This window comes from Mastigoproctus giganteus, chromosome 13 (genome assembly GCF_048544385.1).
Source record: "Mastigoproctus giganteus isolate SK-2022 chromosome 13, ASM4854438v1, whole genome shotgun sequence".
Lineage (NCBI taxonomy): Eukaryota > Metazoa > Arthropoda > Arachnida > Uropygi > Thelyphonidae > Mastigoproctus > Mastigoproctus giganteus.
Window position 1 is genome coordinate 67,096,574 of NC_143587.1, and position 16,839 is coordinate 67,113,412.

General features: G+C 33.0%; 1 protein-coding gene across 1 annotated transcript in view; it reads left to right on the top strand.

Moving 5' to 3' along the window:
- The window catches only part of SrpRalpha (signal recognition particle receptor alpha), a 135,425-nt gene that overhangs the window by 79,935 nt on the left and 38,651 nt on the right, over positions 1 to 16,839 (top strand). Inside the window, exons 7-9 of the mRNA XM_090388178.1 lie at positions 4,109 to 4,230; positions 9,695 to 9,807; positions 15,815 to 16,074. Coding sequence (XP_090244304.1) covers positions 4,109 to 4,230; positions 9,695 to 9,807; positions 15,815 to 16,074 — 495 coding nt within the window. The remainder of the gene's footprint in view (positions 1 to 4,108; positions 4,231 to 9,694; positions 9,808 to 15,814; positions 16,075 to 16,839) is intronic.

Sequence of the window (16,839 nt, forward strand, 5' to 3'; positions counted from 1 at the left end):
TTTTTGCAGTACTTTGATCCAAGCCCGAGGTGGGATTCAAAGCCGCGACCTTTGGGTTGCCAGGCAGGCACTTTACCCACCCGGCTGGCCCGGTCGGCAGCTTAACTTCTGTTTCAGGGAAAATAAGTCTCTAGTTAAAGAAGTAATGCAGGACCATCTAGACAGATGCAGTTTTACTGAAGTCACAGCTTGGATTTCTTATGGGGCAATCTTTTCTGACCAATCTAATTGGATATTATGATGCAGTAACAAAGGAACTGGATGCAAAAAATAATTTTGATATCATATACTTGCATATCAGGATGCTTTTGATACTGATGCACATAAAAGACTGGTGCACAAATTGGAGCAGTGTGGAATTAAGTGCAAATTACTGCTATAGTTAAAGGGATGGTTGATTACATCCCAAAACAAAAAGATTGAGGTTATTAATGAACACTGCTCTTGGTGGACTAATGTTATTAGTGGAGTTCCCCATGGTTCTGTGCTGGGGCCAATACTGTTTTCTGTATTTATTAATGAAGGTATATCAGGCATAATGTCTAAGTTTTTAGATGATACAAAATTTGGCAGGGTGGTTAATGTCAGTAATCAAGATAAGCTACTGCAACAATATCAAAAAAATTAGGCATATCAGCTGAAAAATGGCAGTCGAAGTTTAACATTGGCAAATGCAAGGTACTACATATGGTAGCAGTAATACCAGATTATCGTGCCAACTGTGTGGTACTGCACTCAGTGTAGTGGAAAATGAAAAAGACCTAGGAGTAATTGTGCAGTCAGATATGAAGTTTTCTGAGCAATGCAGACAGGCTGCCAGGACAGCTAATGGGGTTTTGTTAATGATATACAGGAATTTTGGCATTAGGGATAAGGGGATGATTATCCTGTTGTTACAAGTCAGTGGTTAGGCCATATCTTGAGTACTGCATACCAGCCTGGTGGCCTCAGTTTAGGAAGGACAAAGATCTGCTGGAACAGGTATAGAGAAGGGCAGTGAGATTGGTAAAGGGAACGAAAGGGTTGTCTTACCAAGAAAGGCTTCATTTCTGTAAATTGCAGATCTGAAGACTAGGCACCTGCAACAAGATCTGATTGAAGTGTTTAATGCATTGAATGGATTGAGCAATCTCAGTGCTAATGGTATTCTTCCCCTTGCTCAGCTACACATATGACGGGATATAAATTCAAATTTAGGAAGGATGGTTGCTGGAGGTACAGAAGTTTGCTTTCAGCCCTAGACATATTGGAAGGAATGGACAGGTGATGTAGTAAGGTTTTTTTTTTTTTTTTGGCTGATGCTTTATAAGCTTTCTTCCTTGCATCATTGCCACTACTGATACTTCACATTTAATTTCCACTCATCTGTTCTTCAACCATCCTTCCTTGATCTAAAAATATTAACCCTTATTGTGTCATCTGAGGAAGAGTAAGGGTGTGCCATTAGCATTTAGGTACTTAATTCTTTCATAGCCTTAATCGGTTCTCTTTGAAGATCCCTAGTTTCAAGATGCTGAACTTTACAGAACAGAATTCTCTCTTGATAAAAGTATCCTTTTGTTAAGGATAAAAGTATCCTTAATCTCATTTGCTATTCTTTGCATCCATTCTAACAGATTCACATCCTACCTAAAATTAGGCTTCCAGACTTGTATGTACTACTTGAGAATTGGCCTTACAATTGTCTTACAGAACAGAATAATTGCCTTCTTATTCCTGCTGACAAAATTTCTGTATATCTTTGGAAAAAACCCACGAGCTATCCTTCAGATCATCTGTACACTGCTCAGAGCACATTTTAGTTCTCTACTACCTCAAGTGTGGTACCACACAGTTGGTATGCTATGCTGTTATTACTGCTGCCTATATGCACTACCTTACATTTGTTAATGTTAAACTTCATTCTTCACTTCTCAGTCCATCTGAGAAATGCCAATTAAAGCTACTACATCCAAAGAATACAAAGCCCATTTGAAATAAGTAAGTAGATACACATCCTTGTTAAGGACATAATGTCCTTAACAAAGATGCATATTAATGATTTGGAACATTTATTTTCCTAGCAGATGAAGAAATTTTAGCTCTGTTAGCATATAATAAAACTCTCACTTTAAAATGTTTCTCAGGTACGTGTACTGTCCAGTGGCTATTGTGTAGGCTGAGGGACCTTGCTAGCTTTCCTTAAATCTTCATCAAGATATTCAGCTACTTAATTCTGTTACTAAAGTAAAAAGAAGGGAAAAACAGTCTAGGTACATATTCATATAATATAGAATTACAAATTGACCTAGCCTGACTTACTACTGGGTAAGATTTAAAGTACTGCTTTGCAGATGAATTTAAAAGAAAAAGAAGAAAGAATACTAAATTTATAACTATATGCTCACACCTAACATTTACCACCACACATTTTCAAATGTCTCTCAATAAAGTAAAAGTTTCAAAAATATTTTATTACTAAATTAATATTTGTAAAATAATAAGCAAAGTTTACCTCAATATAGTACTTAGAACACTTCCATATGATACTCACCAGAAATTAAAATAAAAAAATTAAAAATCGTACACTAGAATAACAAATAATTAAAAATTAATTAAAAGAATTTAACGAAAAAATTGCAAAATGATTTTCCTTCCTGAAGCTGACAACGCTTATCGACCGTATGTTGTGATCACAGGAATGAAGTGTTGTCGGCTTCAGGAAGGAAAATCGTTTTGCAATTTTTTCGTTAAATTCTTTTAATTAATTTTCTTATTTTTAATCGCGTTAAATTGATTTTTAATTTGTTATTCTAGTGTAAGATTTTTTTTTTTTTTTTTTTTTTTTTGTTAATTTCTGGAGAATATCATATGGAAGTGTTCTACATACTATATTGAGGTAAACTTCTCTTATTATTTTACAAATATTGATATCGACGTAGAACGTATTGAGCATTTCAGCTCTGATTCATACCATCTAATTACTAAATTACAGATATGAGTTATACAAAGATTAAAAATAAGGTTCCTTTTAATATTCATTGGTTAGTTTATTTAATTAGCAAATTACCTTTCTAGTGACTTACTTTTTTGTTTGTAGCTGTCATTTATATCACTTTATTCAAGATTTTCATCAGAAGAATCAAGGAATAGTTAGAAAGAAGAATGCTTGTCCAGATTTGATCCCATGTAACCAAAGTAATAAAGGCATACACATGAAACTATTTTATCCATTAAACACTACAAATTCAACTATTATCACTGTGCTCATATCCTAATTTGCCACTTAGACATTTGTGCAAATGCATTAATTACTTAATTTCATTTAAAAATTAACTCATTAAATTTTGATTAATATCATAATACACTTGGTTGAAACTTTCGAATGGTATATGACTCATACTTTAGGTTAGGTGTAGATCTTGAGACAAATATTATGAACAAACATATTCAAAAATGGTTTTGATGATGTATAAAAAGGGTGCTCTTACTCTTCCATCTGTTGTTGTGAAAGTGGATGGGTTAAATAAATTCAAGAAAGAACTAGACAAATTCTTTGAGGGTATGGATGGGTGAACTGTGTAAGCTTTTTTTTTTTTTTGTTATGATGGTATATAAGCATGCTTTCTTACATCATTTGCCATTACTACTACTAGTAGATTATATTGTTTGCATTTTTTTTTTCTCCAACTAAGAGTATTTTCGGTCAAACACTTAAAGCAGAATTGTTCTTGCTCATTATAACTATGAGCTTCTGTAACATGGCATGGCCCAATCTGTATGATAGCAAGATAAGCATACTCTTGAAAACCTGGTGTTTCTAATTTCCTATATTTAAGTTATCTTTAGCTTCAGTTCCCTACATCATTTCATATCTGTACCCTACCTCCTTTTAAGCATGCAAACTTACTATAAGGTTATTATTTACCCTGATTATTCAAATGACAGAATATCATGTTATGATAATCAGTCAATATGGACATATTTTTTTGTGAATGTAGTGGGTGCCAGCCATTCCCAGCTTTTTTCACTATAAATGATGTTATCTCTTCATTCAAAATGCATTTATAAATGTTACTTTTTGTTTTTCATGTATTACAAATCAGAATAATTTTTTCTCCCTCATCAGCGAACCCTGGTTGGAACTATGGAAGGTGGCATAAAAAGCATGGATTACTCAGAAAGTGATATGGATGATAGTGAAGATGAAGATGAAACTCTTCAGCAGCAACAAAAACAACAAAATAAAGGGTTAGATAGCTTTTGTATTTTCAATTATTAAACTATTTTCAATAAGGAAATGTTATTAAAGGTTTCTTTTGTTGTAAAAAGTATTAAACTAATCTTCATTATTGTCTTAGCTAAAACATTCTTATTAATTCAGCAAGATGTGCGCTGTTGCATGTAGCTCACCACCTTCACTTAAATTTAAATATTAAAATGGCTATTAGAACTATGCCAGTATGAATTTTAATGTTTCCCATGTGGTTTTCCATTTCAATCTGCACCACTGATTAAATTTTAATTGGAGAAGTACAGCAAAAAAAATTCTGTGAAGAACCCATTTTTGTTTACAAAATGTGCGTCTGGCTGTGATGATTTCCCATAGTCATCATAAATGATATTGATACTTTCACTTACATGATTTTGATCACTATGCATCAGAGGTGAATAATATAGATTTTTTTTTTTTAATAGTAAAATTATTGTTAGTGAAGTCATTGCTCTTAGTGTCCAGTGTAATGTCAGAATCAATGATAGAATTATAAATTTTAAACTATTTCTTCCCCCCTGTTTTTTTTCTCAAAAATATTCAGTTTATATGCATTGTAACAGCACACCTATTCATAACTTTTTTTGCAAGCTTACTAAATTGTTAATAATGTATTAAATATTTTAATTTCATATATAAATTTTAAATATATATTGTGAATATTTATGTAATTTGTGTGCTTAAAGCATATAAATTACATACATAAAAATGAAAATACATAATACACACACCAAACAATTTAAAGCTCCATTTCTCTGTGTGCAGTCAACTGGAATCCAGATTTTAAAGGCACTAATTTTACATATGTCAAGTGCTGCAGCAAGCCTCTGAGTAATAAAGCCTATTTTATCCCTTTATCCCCAAAAATAAAACTGATGAGGTCATATTTTTTGCTAAAATAGCTGCATTAAGAATGCTATTGTGTTGTCAACACCATTGGTTACACTTATCAAAAATAATTAAAAATGACATGAACTGTACTAAACTTAATGCTCTATAAATTAATGCTGTAAACTAAATTAATGCTCTGTAACAGTATTAGGTTCCAGTGAACTGTTAAGCTAATGTTTTGCAGGTCTTTATTTTTATACTAGAATTTAAAAAATCTTGAGGATGAGACAAGGATAATTCAGAAGTTCAAAAATAATGTTATTGAAATTAGGAAAACACTTAAACCACAAATTAGTTACAGCAGATTAATGCTGTTGATACAGTTATAGATATGGCAAGGTGCTGTTCTGCTCCTATAAACCTAATCACCCTTATTTCAAAACAAAATAAAATTGAAATTATTAAAACATAAATAAGAGAAGGAAAAGGTTAAAGCAACACCCACCTTTGAAGAAGCAAATGCATGGCTTCTTTCCCAGAGATATATATACCTATACCACCAAAGAACAAGTGCTATTTAAAGCTATAACAGAAACAGGGAGCTCACAAGCACCATCACTTGCAAACTCCGAAAAGGGGTTGTATTTCAATCACTGGCTGCTGTCATAGCTGAATATCAGTGGTTGTCCTTGTACATAAGATGTACAAGGACTTATCAAGCTTCCATCTTATGGTTTGCCAACTGTTTTTTGTAATTGGTTATCCAGTTTTCTCTCTGATCGCTCACTGAGGGTGATGGTAGATGGCTCTCTGTCTTCTAACTTCTCCACTAATGCCGGTGTCCCCCAAGGTTCAGTTCTTTCCCCCACTCTTTTCCTCTTGTATATTAATGACCTTCTTCCATTGACTGGAAATCCTATCCATAGTTTTGCTGATGATAGCACATTGCATTCCACTTTCCATTTTGAGAAACCTTGTCCTGCTAAATCAGCTTCAACTTCTCGAAAATCTGCTACCAATTCCTTAAATGCCGATCTTCAGGTAATTCTCCAGTGGGGCAATGACAACTTAGTTGATTTCAACCCTTTTAAAACTCAATCTTGTCTTATATCTTGCAAAAAGGATTCTTCTGCTCCTATGCTTATCTTTAGTGACACTCTGATTTCTAGGCAAAATGATATATCTCTTTTGGGGATTACCCTGACCTCTAATCTCTCTTGGCACAAGCACATTACAAATATTGCTTCCTCTGCATCTAAAAAACTTGGTTTTCTCTTTCGCTCTCGGCATTACTTTTCTTCCAAACAGCTGCTCACTCTGTATAAATCGCAAATCCACCCTGCCATGGAATATTGTTCCCACATCTGGGGTGGCGCCCCCAAAACCTCTCTCAGGCTTCTAGATTCCATTCAGAAGTGGGCAGTTAGGTTAATTAATGATTCATCTCTAACAGAGTCTCTCCACTCGCTTTCTCATAGACGTACTGTTTCTGCTACATGCCTCTTCTACAGATACTTCTGTAGAAGAGGCATGTAGCAGAAACAGCACTGTTCTTCTGAATTGGCTTCTATAATTCTCGCTCTCTCTTTCAAAACAGTCCGAACACATGCCACCACCAGCCAACATCCATTTACTGTCCAACTTCAAACCCACAGAACCAACTTTTCATCTTCCTCATTTGTGCATTCAACTGCCATTTTCTGGAACAACCTTCCTTCATACGTATTTCCTGAAAATTGCAATCTACAGAAGTTCAAGTCCAATGTCAACAAATATCTTCTTTCGTCTTCTCAACCTCCAACCCAAGCACGGTACTAAGTACTATAGGTTCTAATACCTCTTTTGTTTGGGGTTCACATAAAAAAAAAATTAAAAAAAAAAAAAAACATCCCCAGATGCACAGAGAAATAATGAACCAAATAAACACAATATAGTATGGCCACTGCCCTCTTTAGGAAATAAGGAAAATGAGGAAAATGCAAGCAACAAAATGCAGATTCTTCTGTCCTGTTTCTAGTTTAGTTTGAATCCTTATGTCCACTGCTCGATTTCTTCATTATGTTTTAATTTATTCTGTCATTTGATTTATATTAGAAAGTTAGTTAATTGTGTAGTTATTTATAAGTTTTAGTTTTCTGTTTTTGTAATTTAATATCAATTTTGAGTTGCATATTTGCATGTTGATTTGATTGCAAGTGTCAGATCCCCCCACCCCGAGTTTGCAATTTTTGGTTACATTTCCCTATTTATTTTAAAACGTTTCGTGGCCATAGCATATTTTTGTTTAGTTGGTTCATTATTTCTCTGTGTCAGAGCATATCAGGACACTCATTGATATTCAGCTGTGATAGCAATTAGTGATTGAAATATGACTCCTTTTTGGAGTTCACAAGTGCTGGTGTTCCTTTGAAAAGATGGTACTTGTGCCACAAAACAGAAACAGCTGCCTGTTTCTGTTTTGTGGTGTTTTATATTATTTAAGTTGCACTCATTCTTTGATGGCATATGTCTCTTTGGGTGAGGGAACAATGCATTTGTTCCTCTGGAGATGGATGCTGCTTTTAGTCTTTTCCTTCTCTTATGTTTTTATAATTTTAATTAAATTTTATTTTGAAATAGGGGTCATTAGCTTTACAGGAGCAGAATAGCACCTTACCTTATCTATAACTCTGTGCATAGCATTAATTTGCTGTAACTATTTCATGATTTAAGTGTTTCCTAATTTAAATTTCAATAGCTTTAGTGATATAACCATATTTCTTCCCATAGTAATTTTACTTTAAGAATTATCTTTAACCTTCCTTCCCCTTTGCACTATTCTTCATAACTTTCCTTAAGTTTTCACAAGAGAATCTGCAGCCCTTCTCCTATATCAGATAGATCCATATTATCTGCAAATCTCACTGTCTGTACAGTTTGCCCTCCTTTTCTCAGTTGTTCCTTTCTTCCTCATCACTCCTCTTACTATTACCTCTACAAATATTTGAACAGTGTTAGGGAGAGAAATATCCTTGTCTCATCCGTCAATATTTCTATGACCCTCCATATTCAATACTCTCTCTCTCTCTCTCTCTCTCACCCCCCCCCTTCCTCCCGATAACCTGAAATATCCCTGTTTTCACTTTACCTTATTAAATGCTTTTTTTCAAATTCATAAAATGAACGTAAACATTCTTATTCATCTCTATACTGCTTCCACCAAATTATTCCTGTCATATATCTTGTTACTCTCCCTTTCTGGGATCCATATTGTTCTTTCTCTATTATCACCATCACTTTTGCTGTGTGCAATACCAAACTAACTGTTTTGAAATCCTTGCATCCAATGGTATCCCATTGATTTTAACTATTTTTGCCTTTTTTATTTCCCTTAATGCAGCTCTGCCCACTCTTTCAATTATTGTTGCTCCCAATTTCACCCCATATCCATCCTCGACCTCAGCCTTATCCTTTCTCCAATATAAATTCCCTATGCATTTAATTTGTTTAGTGAATTTATATTGGGAGAGTCCTGTCCAGTACGCCGCCCTTATTTTTTTTTTATTTTTTTTTTTTAAGAATTTCCATCTTAATCTTTAATTACATTCTGATTTGGACATTCTTAAATTCATCATATAAAAACTTCAATTTGAATGTTAAATCATTTCTTTCTTTCTTTCTTCCCTCCCATACTCTACAAGTATCAGCTGAAAAGTAATGCCTCTTATTGCATAACTTTTGAAAGAATAGAAGTAAATCAAAAAGGGGAAAATGTACTTGTTAAATAAAAAAAAAAAAATTGTTTAATTTGATGTATCATTTTTCTACATGTACCCGCCTAACTTTTAACTTCATGCATTTTGTCTAGCACATAAGTCTGTGTCTCAAATAACTCCCAGCTGCAGTGAAGTCATGCATTGTTATTGTGTTGAAGCAGCATTACAAAGTCTTGCTTATTTTTTAAGCTTGTCCAATGTCTCAGCTAGTGGGCTAAATTGCTTGTGGTCCGTTTCTTGAAAAATTTAGTATGGATAAAGTCTATGGATCCAAAAAAAGTCAGTATCTTTGCTCGCTGATGTATGCTTGAACTTTGAATTTTTTTTGGACATGGAGATGTTTTATGCCAAAGTTGCTTTGAATAGTATCTTGTTTTCTGGACTGTAGTGTTTGAAAACTGTATTTAGTTACTTTGAGTCAACCTCTTGGATAGAGCCTAGGCTCAAACTCTCACTGTCACAAGAGGGGTAGTATGGTCCTCACACAGTAATGATGGAAAAATATAATGCAGTGTGTAGCATTATTTTCTAAAATAATTTATATTACTTAAAATAAAAAAATAATAATAAATAAAAAAATAAAAACTCAATTCTTACAAGTACAAAATTGCCACCCAAAGTGCAGAACAAAAGGGTGTATGTATAGTAAGCTCTTTTAAATTTTCAAATAAATACAAAAATAAACTACTCTATGTGAATAGTATTTCATAATCTGATTTGGCTCTAGTCACTGACCAGTAAAAATGTTTTTAACTGAATGTGTGTTGTTATTTAACAATAGTGAAATTACTTATTTGTAATTTTGTAGAATTTTAATTTTTCTTTAGATATAGATATTTGTTGTTTTAATTTTTAGGAAGTCCAAAGGATTTGGGATGTTTAGCATCTTTAGGGGTTTAGTTGGTTCAAAAAGCATTACTCGTGCAGACATGACACCTATTTTGGATAAAATGAAAGATCATATGATTAGTAAGATATGCACTCTTTATTTTATTATAAATGTGCTGTGCATTACAGTTAATGTTCAGAAAATATATTTAGATGAGCAGAATAATAAAGATGTTTTTGTTTTGTTTTCCATTTTTAATTTGAGTAAATAAAATTATTATAGTTCATGCTTTCATAATTATGCTTAGTTATTAATTATGCCCTCCATAGATAAATAAATATATATATACATATACACAGGCAGTTCTCACTTTACGAATTCCCAGGTTTACAAGTTTTTTCCCTCAAGTATCAACAAAATCGAAAATATGAACATTAATTGAAAAAAATGAATGTTAAACATTCATAAATACCGCGTTCCAAACCACGTGCATAGCTATACAATACAGTGTACCCAGCACTATGATATTAATCAGTTCCAGAGACACCATTGTATCATTAAAATGTCGTAATGTGAACCCAATAACACATTGTTTTTTGATAATTCGTTTCAAGATCTCAGAAGTTGAAATTTTCGCTGTACAACTAAGCTATTTATCTCTCTAAAATGTAATTTTAAGGTCACGAATGTGACCTTAAGGGCATATAAAAGGTCATGAGCGTGGTTTGTAAATTGTATTAGTTACCAATTCAAATCATTAAAATGCACTACACTTTCATCGTTATCATATGTTCCGTTATAAGAATCAATTTTAAATGCCTTTGTGATATTTTTCTAAAGCATGTTTCTGGAGGTCATGACCATAAAACAATAAAGACAATTTGCACTTTCCAGTTTATTGGACTTTTCTGTTACTGCAAGCAATTATAAACAGGTAGTAAACTTGATATTCTTGCATTTGCGAAAATACCGATAGCTGGAATTGTGTGGTTTTTTACTTTATTATGGTGAAATGTGTTTCCCCTTTACCGAAATCTTCAATCGTATAAAAAACATAAATAAATTTTCAGAATCTTCTCTTCATTCCTTTTTTTTTAAGCTTTGTAAACTTGTTACTCCACACAAATCGTGTTAGTTGCAATTTGTGCGTTTCGTTAAAAAATGCTTATGCATGCTATTGAAATTTATAAAGAAAAGAGAAGATTATCTTGGAAATAAATGCCTCTTGAAGCATTTCTGAAGAAGACTATTACTTGTGCAACAAACCAACAAGTGCCAAGCCAATAATGAGTGATCAGTGAGTATGCATTTAGTCGATGATGATGATGATGAAGAATAAACATTCTTTAACATTTGTAAGTCGTAAATAATTTCTCTATTATTATAATTTGCTTGATTTTACAGGTTACATTTTCATTTCTTTCGATAAATCAATCATTGTTTAAATATAAACTAATTTCATTGTTAAGAACGTAATCCCTGTTTTTAACCTTATGTCTATGGGAAATAAATTCCCACTTTACGAATTTTCACTTTGAGTGCGTGCTAGTCACAAATTAACTCGTAAAGTCGAGAACTACCTGTATATACACACACAATAAATGTTTAATAAAAATTTGACAAATATAAAATACAGAGCAAATAATGCAAACTCAATTTTTATTTAACATGTTCAGAAAGGTTTTGCACTGTATGATTTTTTTATATGTAACTTTTAAGCAGCATTTTCTTCAGAAAATAAATATCCTTTCTGTGGGCAACTTTTTTTTAATGTATTGTTATATAATTGAGTATGTAATATTTGTATTTTAGTTTTATGAGCAAAAACACATTTTTGCAGTAATTGTACAGTCATTGGAAACAATCCAGGAAGCCAATTTGTACCATCTTCTTTAGCACTTTTAGTACTTTTGTCACAGCAGTTTGTTTTTCTGTATCTTGGAAATAATAACTTTTCAGTGGTTGTACTTTTTTACCTTTGGTAAAATTGTCTGATGCAATAATGTAAATGTTTCAAGTGAGATTTTTTTAATAGTACACAAACTGATGTTAGTACACTGCTCTGACAGATTTGTTATCGTTTGTTTTGTTTGTTTGTTATTTGGTTTTTAGGAGCATTAGCAACTAAGGCCATATTGCTTTGGGATATGCAGTGGTCATTCCCTGACCTTTCCGCATCCTCCGTATTTGGTGGTGACGGGCTCGAACCCCGATCTAATCCTTGATGACTTCCAGTAGCATACTGCTAGAGATTATGGCAGAGGTTCCTTCTGCATGTGTTATGTTTCGTGTCAACCCACTGCATTCATTGGTAACAGCAAACCGATGTGTATATTACTGTTAGCATAAGAAGCAGCCTTCAACTTTTGTTCCTCTATGTAGCAAATCATCCTCTTGGGCTCTTTAAAAAATTTCCAAATCTTTATGACTTTTTAATTAATTTCAAGCAGGGCTGTTTTACATACAAAAAGTTAGCTGCATTTTCTCGTGGCTGATGCTGCATTGTCAGGGCAATCAATTTTAACTAACAACCCAAGAGGATACCCAACTATTAAAAAATAAATAAATAAACAAAATTAAATGGGGGAACAAAAAGCATGCATACAAACAAAAAAAACCAACAGATGTCAGTGTGATCATATCCTGGTAGAAGAATATGAAAAATTAATGTAGTTCATTGCAAACAAAATTTCACAATAGACATCAATGACAGCAAACTGCATACCTCTAGGAGGGAGAACCAGCTAATGCAGTGGTTTAACAAATGCAAACCATTGAGTTACTTTTATTCCCTTTTACTGTATATTTTACCAATTAGACAAAAATGTTTATAAATATGATGTACAATTTCTCGCCTCAGATACAATAAAAAAATATGTATGCAGTACATCATTGACGTTAATTACATACAGGAAACTCACAAAAAGTAAAAATTTTCCTCTGGTGGGGGGGGAATGAGAATGAGCCATTAGTTGCAATATATTCAGTTATAAATTTATGTAAACAGCATGCAACATCCTTTTCAAAGCTATGAAATCACATGTAGAATGTCAAAAACTACTAGCATAATGCAAAGTATGCTGGGATACATTGAGTAATGAAGAGGTACTTATTAGGCAAAAACAAAGTTGTATTTTTTTTTTTTTTTCTGTATTGTAATGTAATGAGAACATCTATTTCTTTTAAAGTTAAAATTTTATGTCGCAATTGTTACTTACCTTTTAAAGTTAAGGGACTGCAAAAGACACCACCATCCAACTGCTTAACATTTATATGTCATGCAATTTATTTATTGAAAGAAGTTTATAACAGTTACATTGTTCTGAAAAGAACTGCAAAGTTAACCGTTGATACATTTCATTCTCTAATTAAGCTTTGTCACTTTGTGGTAACAAATAGAGTTCAAAAAGGGTGATAAGTTTCATCTGTGTTTGATATTTAAACAAAGATAACTCATAGCTAAGTAAGAATATTACCCTTCATAAGAGTCTGCTCGTTATGTCTTTTGTTCGTTGTGCCCCCCCCCCCTTTTAACTTTAACTCTATAAACATAAGTCAGCTAACAAGTGGCACTGGTGCCTCTGTAGCCAGGTGGGAAGGAGCAGCAGTGCATAGGACATGCTTCTTGATTAGACCGGGGTCCGAGCCCGTCACCACCAAATACGGAGGATGCGGAAAAAGTCAGGGAATGGCCACCGCATATTCCCAGAGCAATATGGCCTTAGTTGCTAATGCTCTTAAAAAAAAATCAAAATAACAAATAAAAATAACAAGTGGCACTGCAGAACAATTTCCGTCAATGGCCACAGTGTCACACAGCAATTACTTCCCACCCTTGTGGAGGGAGAACTTGGAACAACTATGTCAATGTGTACAAACAGAATTTAGACTGTATCAGCTTGTGTAAATGGCCAAAAATGAAATTAATTAGGGCAAATAAGTTGTTTTACAGTGAGATCCCCTGTTGTGTTAGCAGTTGACGGACTACTGTGTGATATTAGGATGGCAGGCATGATATAGTAAAATATAGATAAAATTTATTTATCTTTTATTATTATTTTTTTTTTGTTTAATGAAAATTAAACAAAAATTATTTTTTTGATTAACAAAAATAAATAAATCTGTCAACTACTCAGTGCCAGACGCTGAAAAAAAGTTTCTAGTACCTCGGCTTGGCCTAAAACTGAGGAACTAATTAAAACATTGTCTATTTGAGTCTTTCCATTTGTTGTGAATGACAAGGGTGGGAGAAGCGACTGACTTCTTCCTGGAGAAGTGATTAAAATCTTGGGGAGAAGCGACTGGCAGGTGAGGGCTGTTCAAGACTCCACACAGGCACCACCTCAACACTGGCTCTCTGAGTACCCCCTTGCCGGGACAACTCCAGCTTTGAAAATTGTTAAAAAATACTTCTCATTGCAAAATTTATGAAAGACATTTATAGAATTATTAACTAACTATTTAGCAACCTTTTTGTCACCAAAAGGAGAGTTGCTTAGTACAAAGAAGCACACTATCAAAGTGCAATAAAAAATTGCTTTTTTTTTAATTTTAACACAAAAAGTAAATGATAGATTTCAATCAGAATAGTTTTCCCTTGATAAGCATCGAATAAAGCATAGCTAATGTGATTTTTAAATTTTTAACTCCATTAGCAATGGAAATAGAGGGGGGGACACAAAAATTACTCATTTTCCTGTCTGGCACTGCCATTTTTAATTTTAAAATTATATTTTAAACCTACTCATTGAGTTCTTTCCAACAGTAATAAGCTATAGATTGTTGACAACATTTTTGTTTCCCCCCCCCATTTCTCAGACATTTTCGTCAACAATGATCAATATGGCATTACATTGGCCCACATGATGTACAAACTCATGCAAGTCAATAGGTTGATTGGTTCCAGAGATATAATGCTGTGACAGACAGACAACCAAGTGACATTATAAGGGTCCTTCGTTAGACTACAGATCCTAAAAAAAGAAATTTCTTTTGCTTTCAGATGGTGAAAACAAGAGACAAATACAAACATGCTTTCCATAGCTAGTGCAGACTGTTTACACATGTTTCCTGCAATAAAACAATATATGCTCATCACTCCCACTTAGTAATCCTACGTACTAAAGGGAGAGAAAGAAAGCAAGGGTGCATCTTGAAATATGAAAATTAACTCGCACACAGCAAAATGAAATTGATTACAATAAAAACACTTGTTTAGGTCATTAGTTAAAAAATAGATAAATTTTATTTCAGGCTATAAATGGGTGTCAAAAGATATTCCTGACACCTACATTACTTTGAGTTTACACTGCATGTATTAATACATATTAAAATACTTCATATTTGTTGTTTATTTATTTCACATATGTTTTAATTTTTCTTGCTAAGGACCCAAAATTCAGAAAGCCTCAGCTTCTGGATAAGGAGTCCAGTTGTGTGTGTGAGACCTCATATATAACTGAAAAGAAAATGGAAGAGAAATTGTTGAGACTAAATGTAAATAAAACACTTGGGCCAATGGAATGTATCTAATTATATTAACATAAGCAACAGGAGAGTGAAGCAAAACTTTGGCCATAATTATGAGAACATTCTTAGATAAAAGAAGTATTGCAGGATCATCTTTATATGATTGCAGTTATACAGAAATCACAGTATGGATTTGTTAGGGAAAGATCTTGTCTGACTGATTTGATTAGCTACTATGACACGGTAATGAAGGAACTGGATATTCCTTCTTTCTGTCAAGTTTTTTGTCTACCTAACTGTGTGCACACCAGTGTTTTCCTCATTCTTCCATCTTTTCATCATGTTGGAAGCTGTTAACTTTTCAAGATTTAAATGTGTGGCTGTTGTGTGCAGTTAAAAATTAACGATATGACTTCCAATGATTGACTGCCTACTTTTAAGCTATTTTAGCTATTGCATGTACACTTTTAAACCTGTTCTTGTTTGCAGTGGTTCACCAGAAGAGGTGTCCAAATACATTTTGTTATAATATATATATATATATATATATATATATATATATTATGCACTTGTAACTAGATATATGCACTTGTAACTAGATATTTACTTAAGGAATGAAAATAAATTTTGTTTTATTTTTACTCTTTGTTTTATAAATTTAATTTTTTTTATTTATAGCTAAAAATGTTGCTGCCGATATAGCTGAGAAACTTTGCGACTCATTGGTATCCAAATTAGAAGGCAAAGTCATTGGTACATTTACTGGTGTTGCCTCTACTGTTAAAGCAACTTTAGTTGAAGCCCTAGTTCAATTGCTCTCGCCTAAAAGAAGAATTGATATTTTGCGAGATGTCATGGAAGCTCGTAAACAGCAGCGTCCATATACTATAACGTTTTGTGGTGTAAATGGTGTAGGAAAATCTACTAATCTTTCAAAGGTATGTACATTGCTATACCATATGCTTTATATGTTAATTTATTATTTTGTCACTGCAATATCAGATACAGTTAGTATTGCTCATACAGGATAAGGAAGAGGTATCTTCTGCATCACGAAAAAAAAATAATAAACTATACGTGTGTTTCCCTCCATCTATAGTGGTATTGATCCAGCTGGCCTTTGAATTTCTCCAAGATACCACAAAGACAACAGGAAACAAACACTGTTTAATGCTCTTTTAAAGACCATTAAATGGAGGAAAATACATATATTCTTTGAAAATTGTACAAAGAGTTCATTTATATTACCATAAAAATAAGCACTGACTAATGTTTAGTTAAGCTGCCTCAGCCTCTCTTTGTTTGCAGAAAAAGCAGGAAAAATCTAATTTTCCCATTTCCCAAAAACAGAGTGACACTGACACTACTTAGTTGCTTTATTCTAATTTAAATTGATTTATATTTACCATTATTAATCTATCAACAGTTGTAATACTTTTTTTTTCTCTAAAATTTGGATGTTAGATATAGAAGCCATCTTATTTTCATATAAGAAAAGTAGTCAGTAAAATTAAATTAATTTAATTTTACACGGTAAACTGACATCTTTTAGTTAAAGAAATAAGAATTCAATTCTGCACACAAAGGCTTAAAGTGAAATATTATATTATTTTATTAGAATTATCATTAGCAAGGGCACATGATGCAAGAAATCAAGCTTATATAGCCATCAGCCAAAACACACACACACACACACCCTTCTC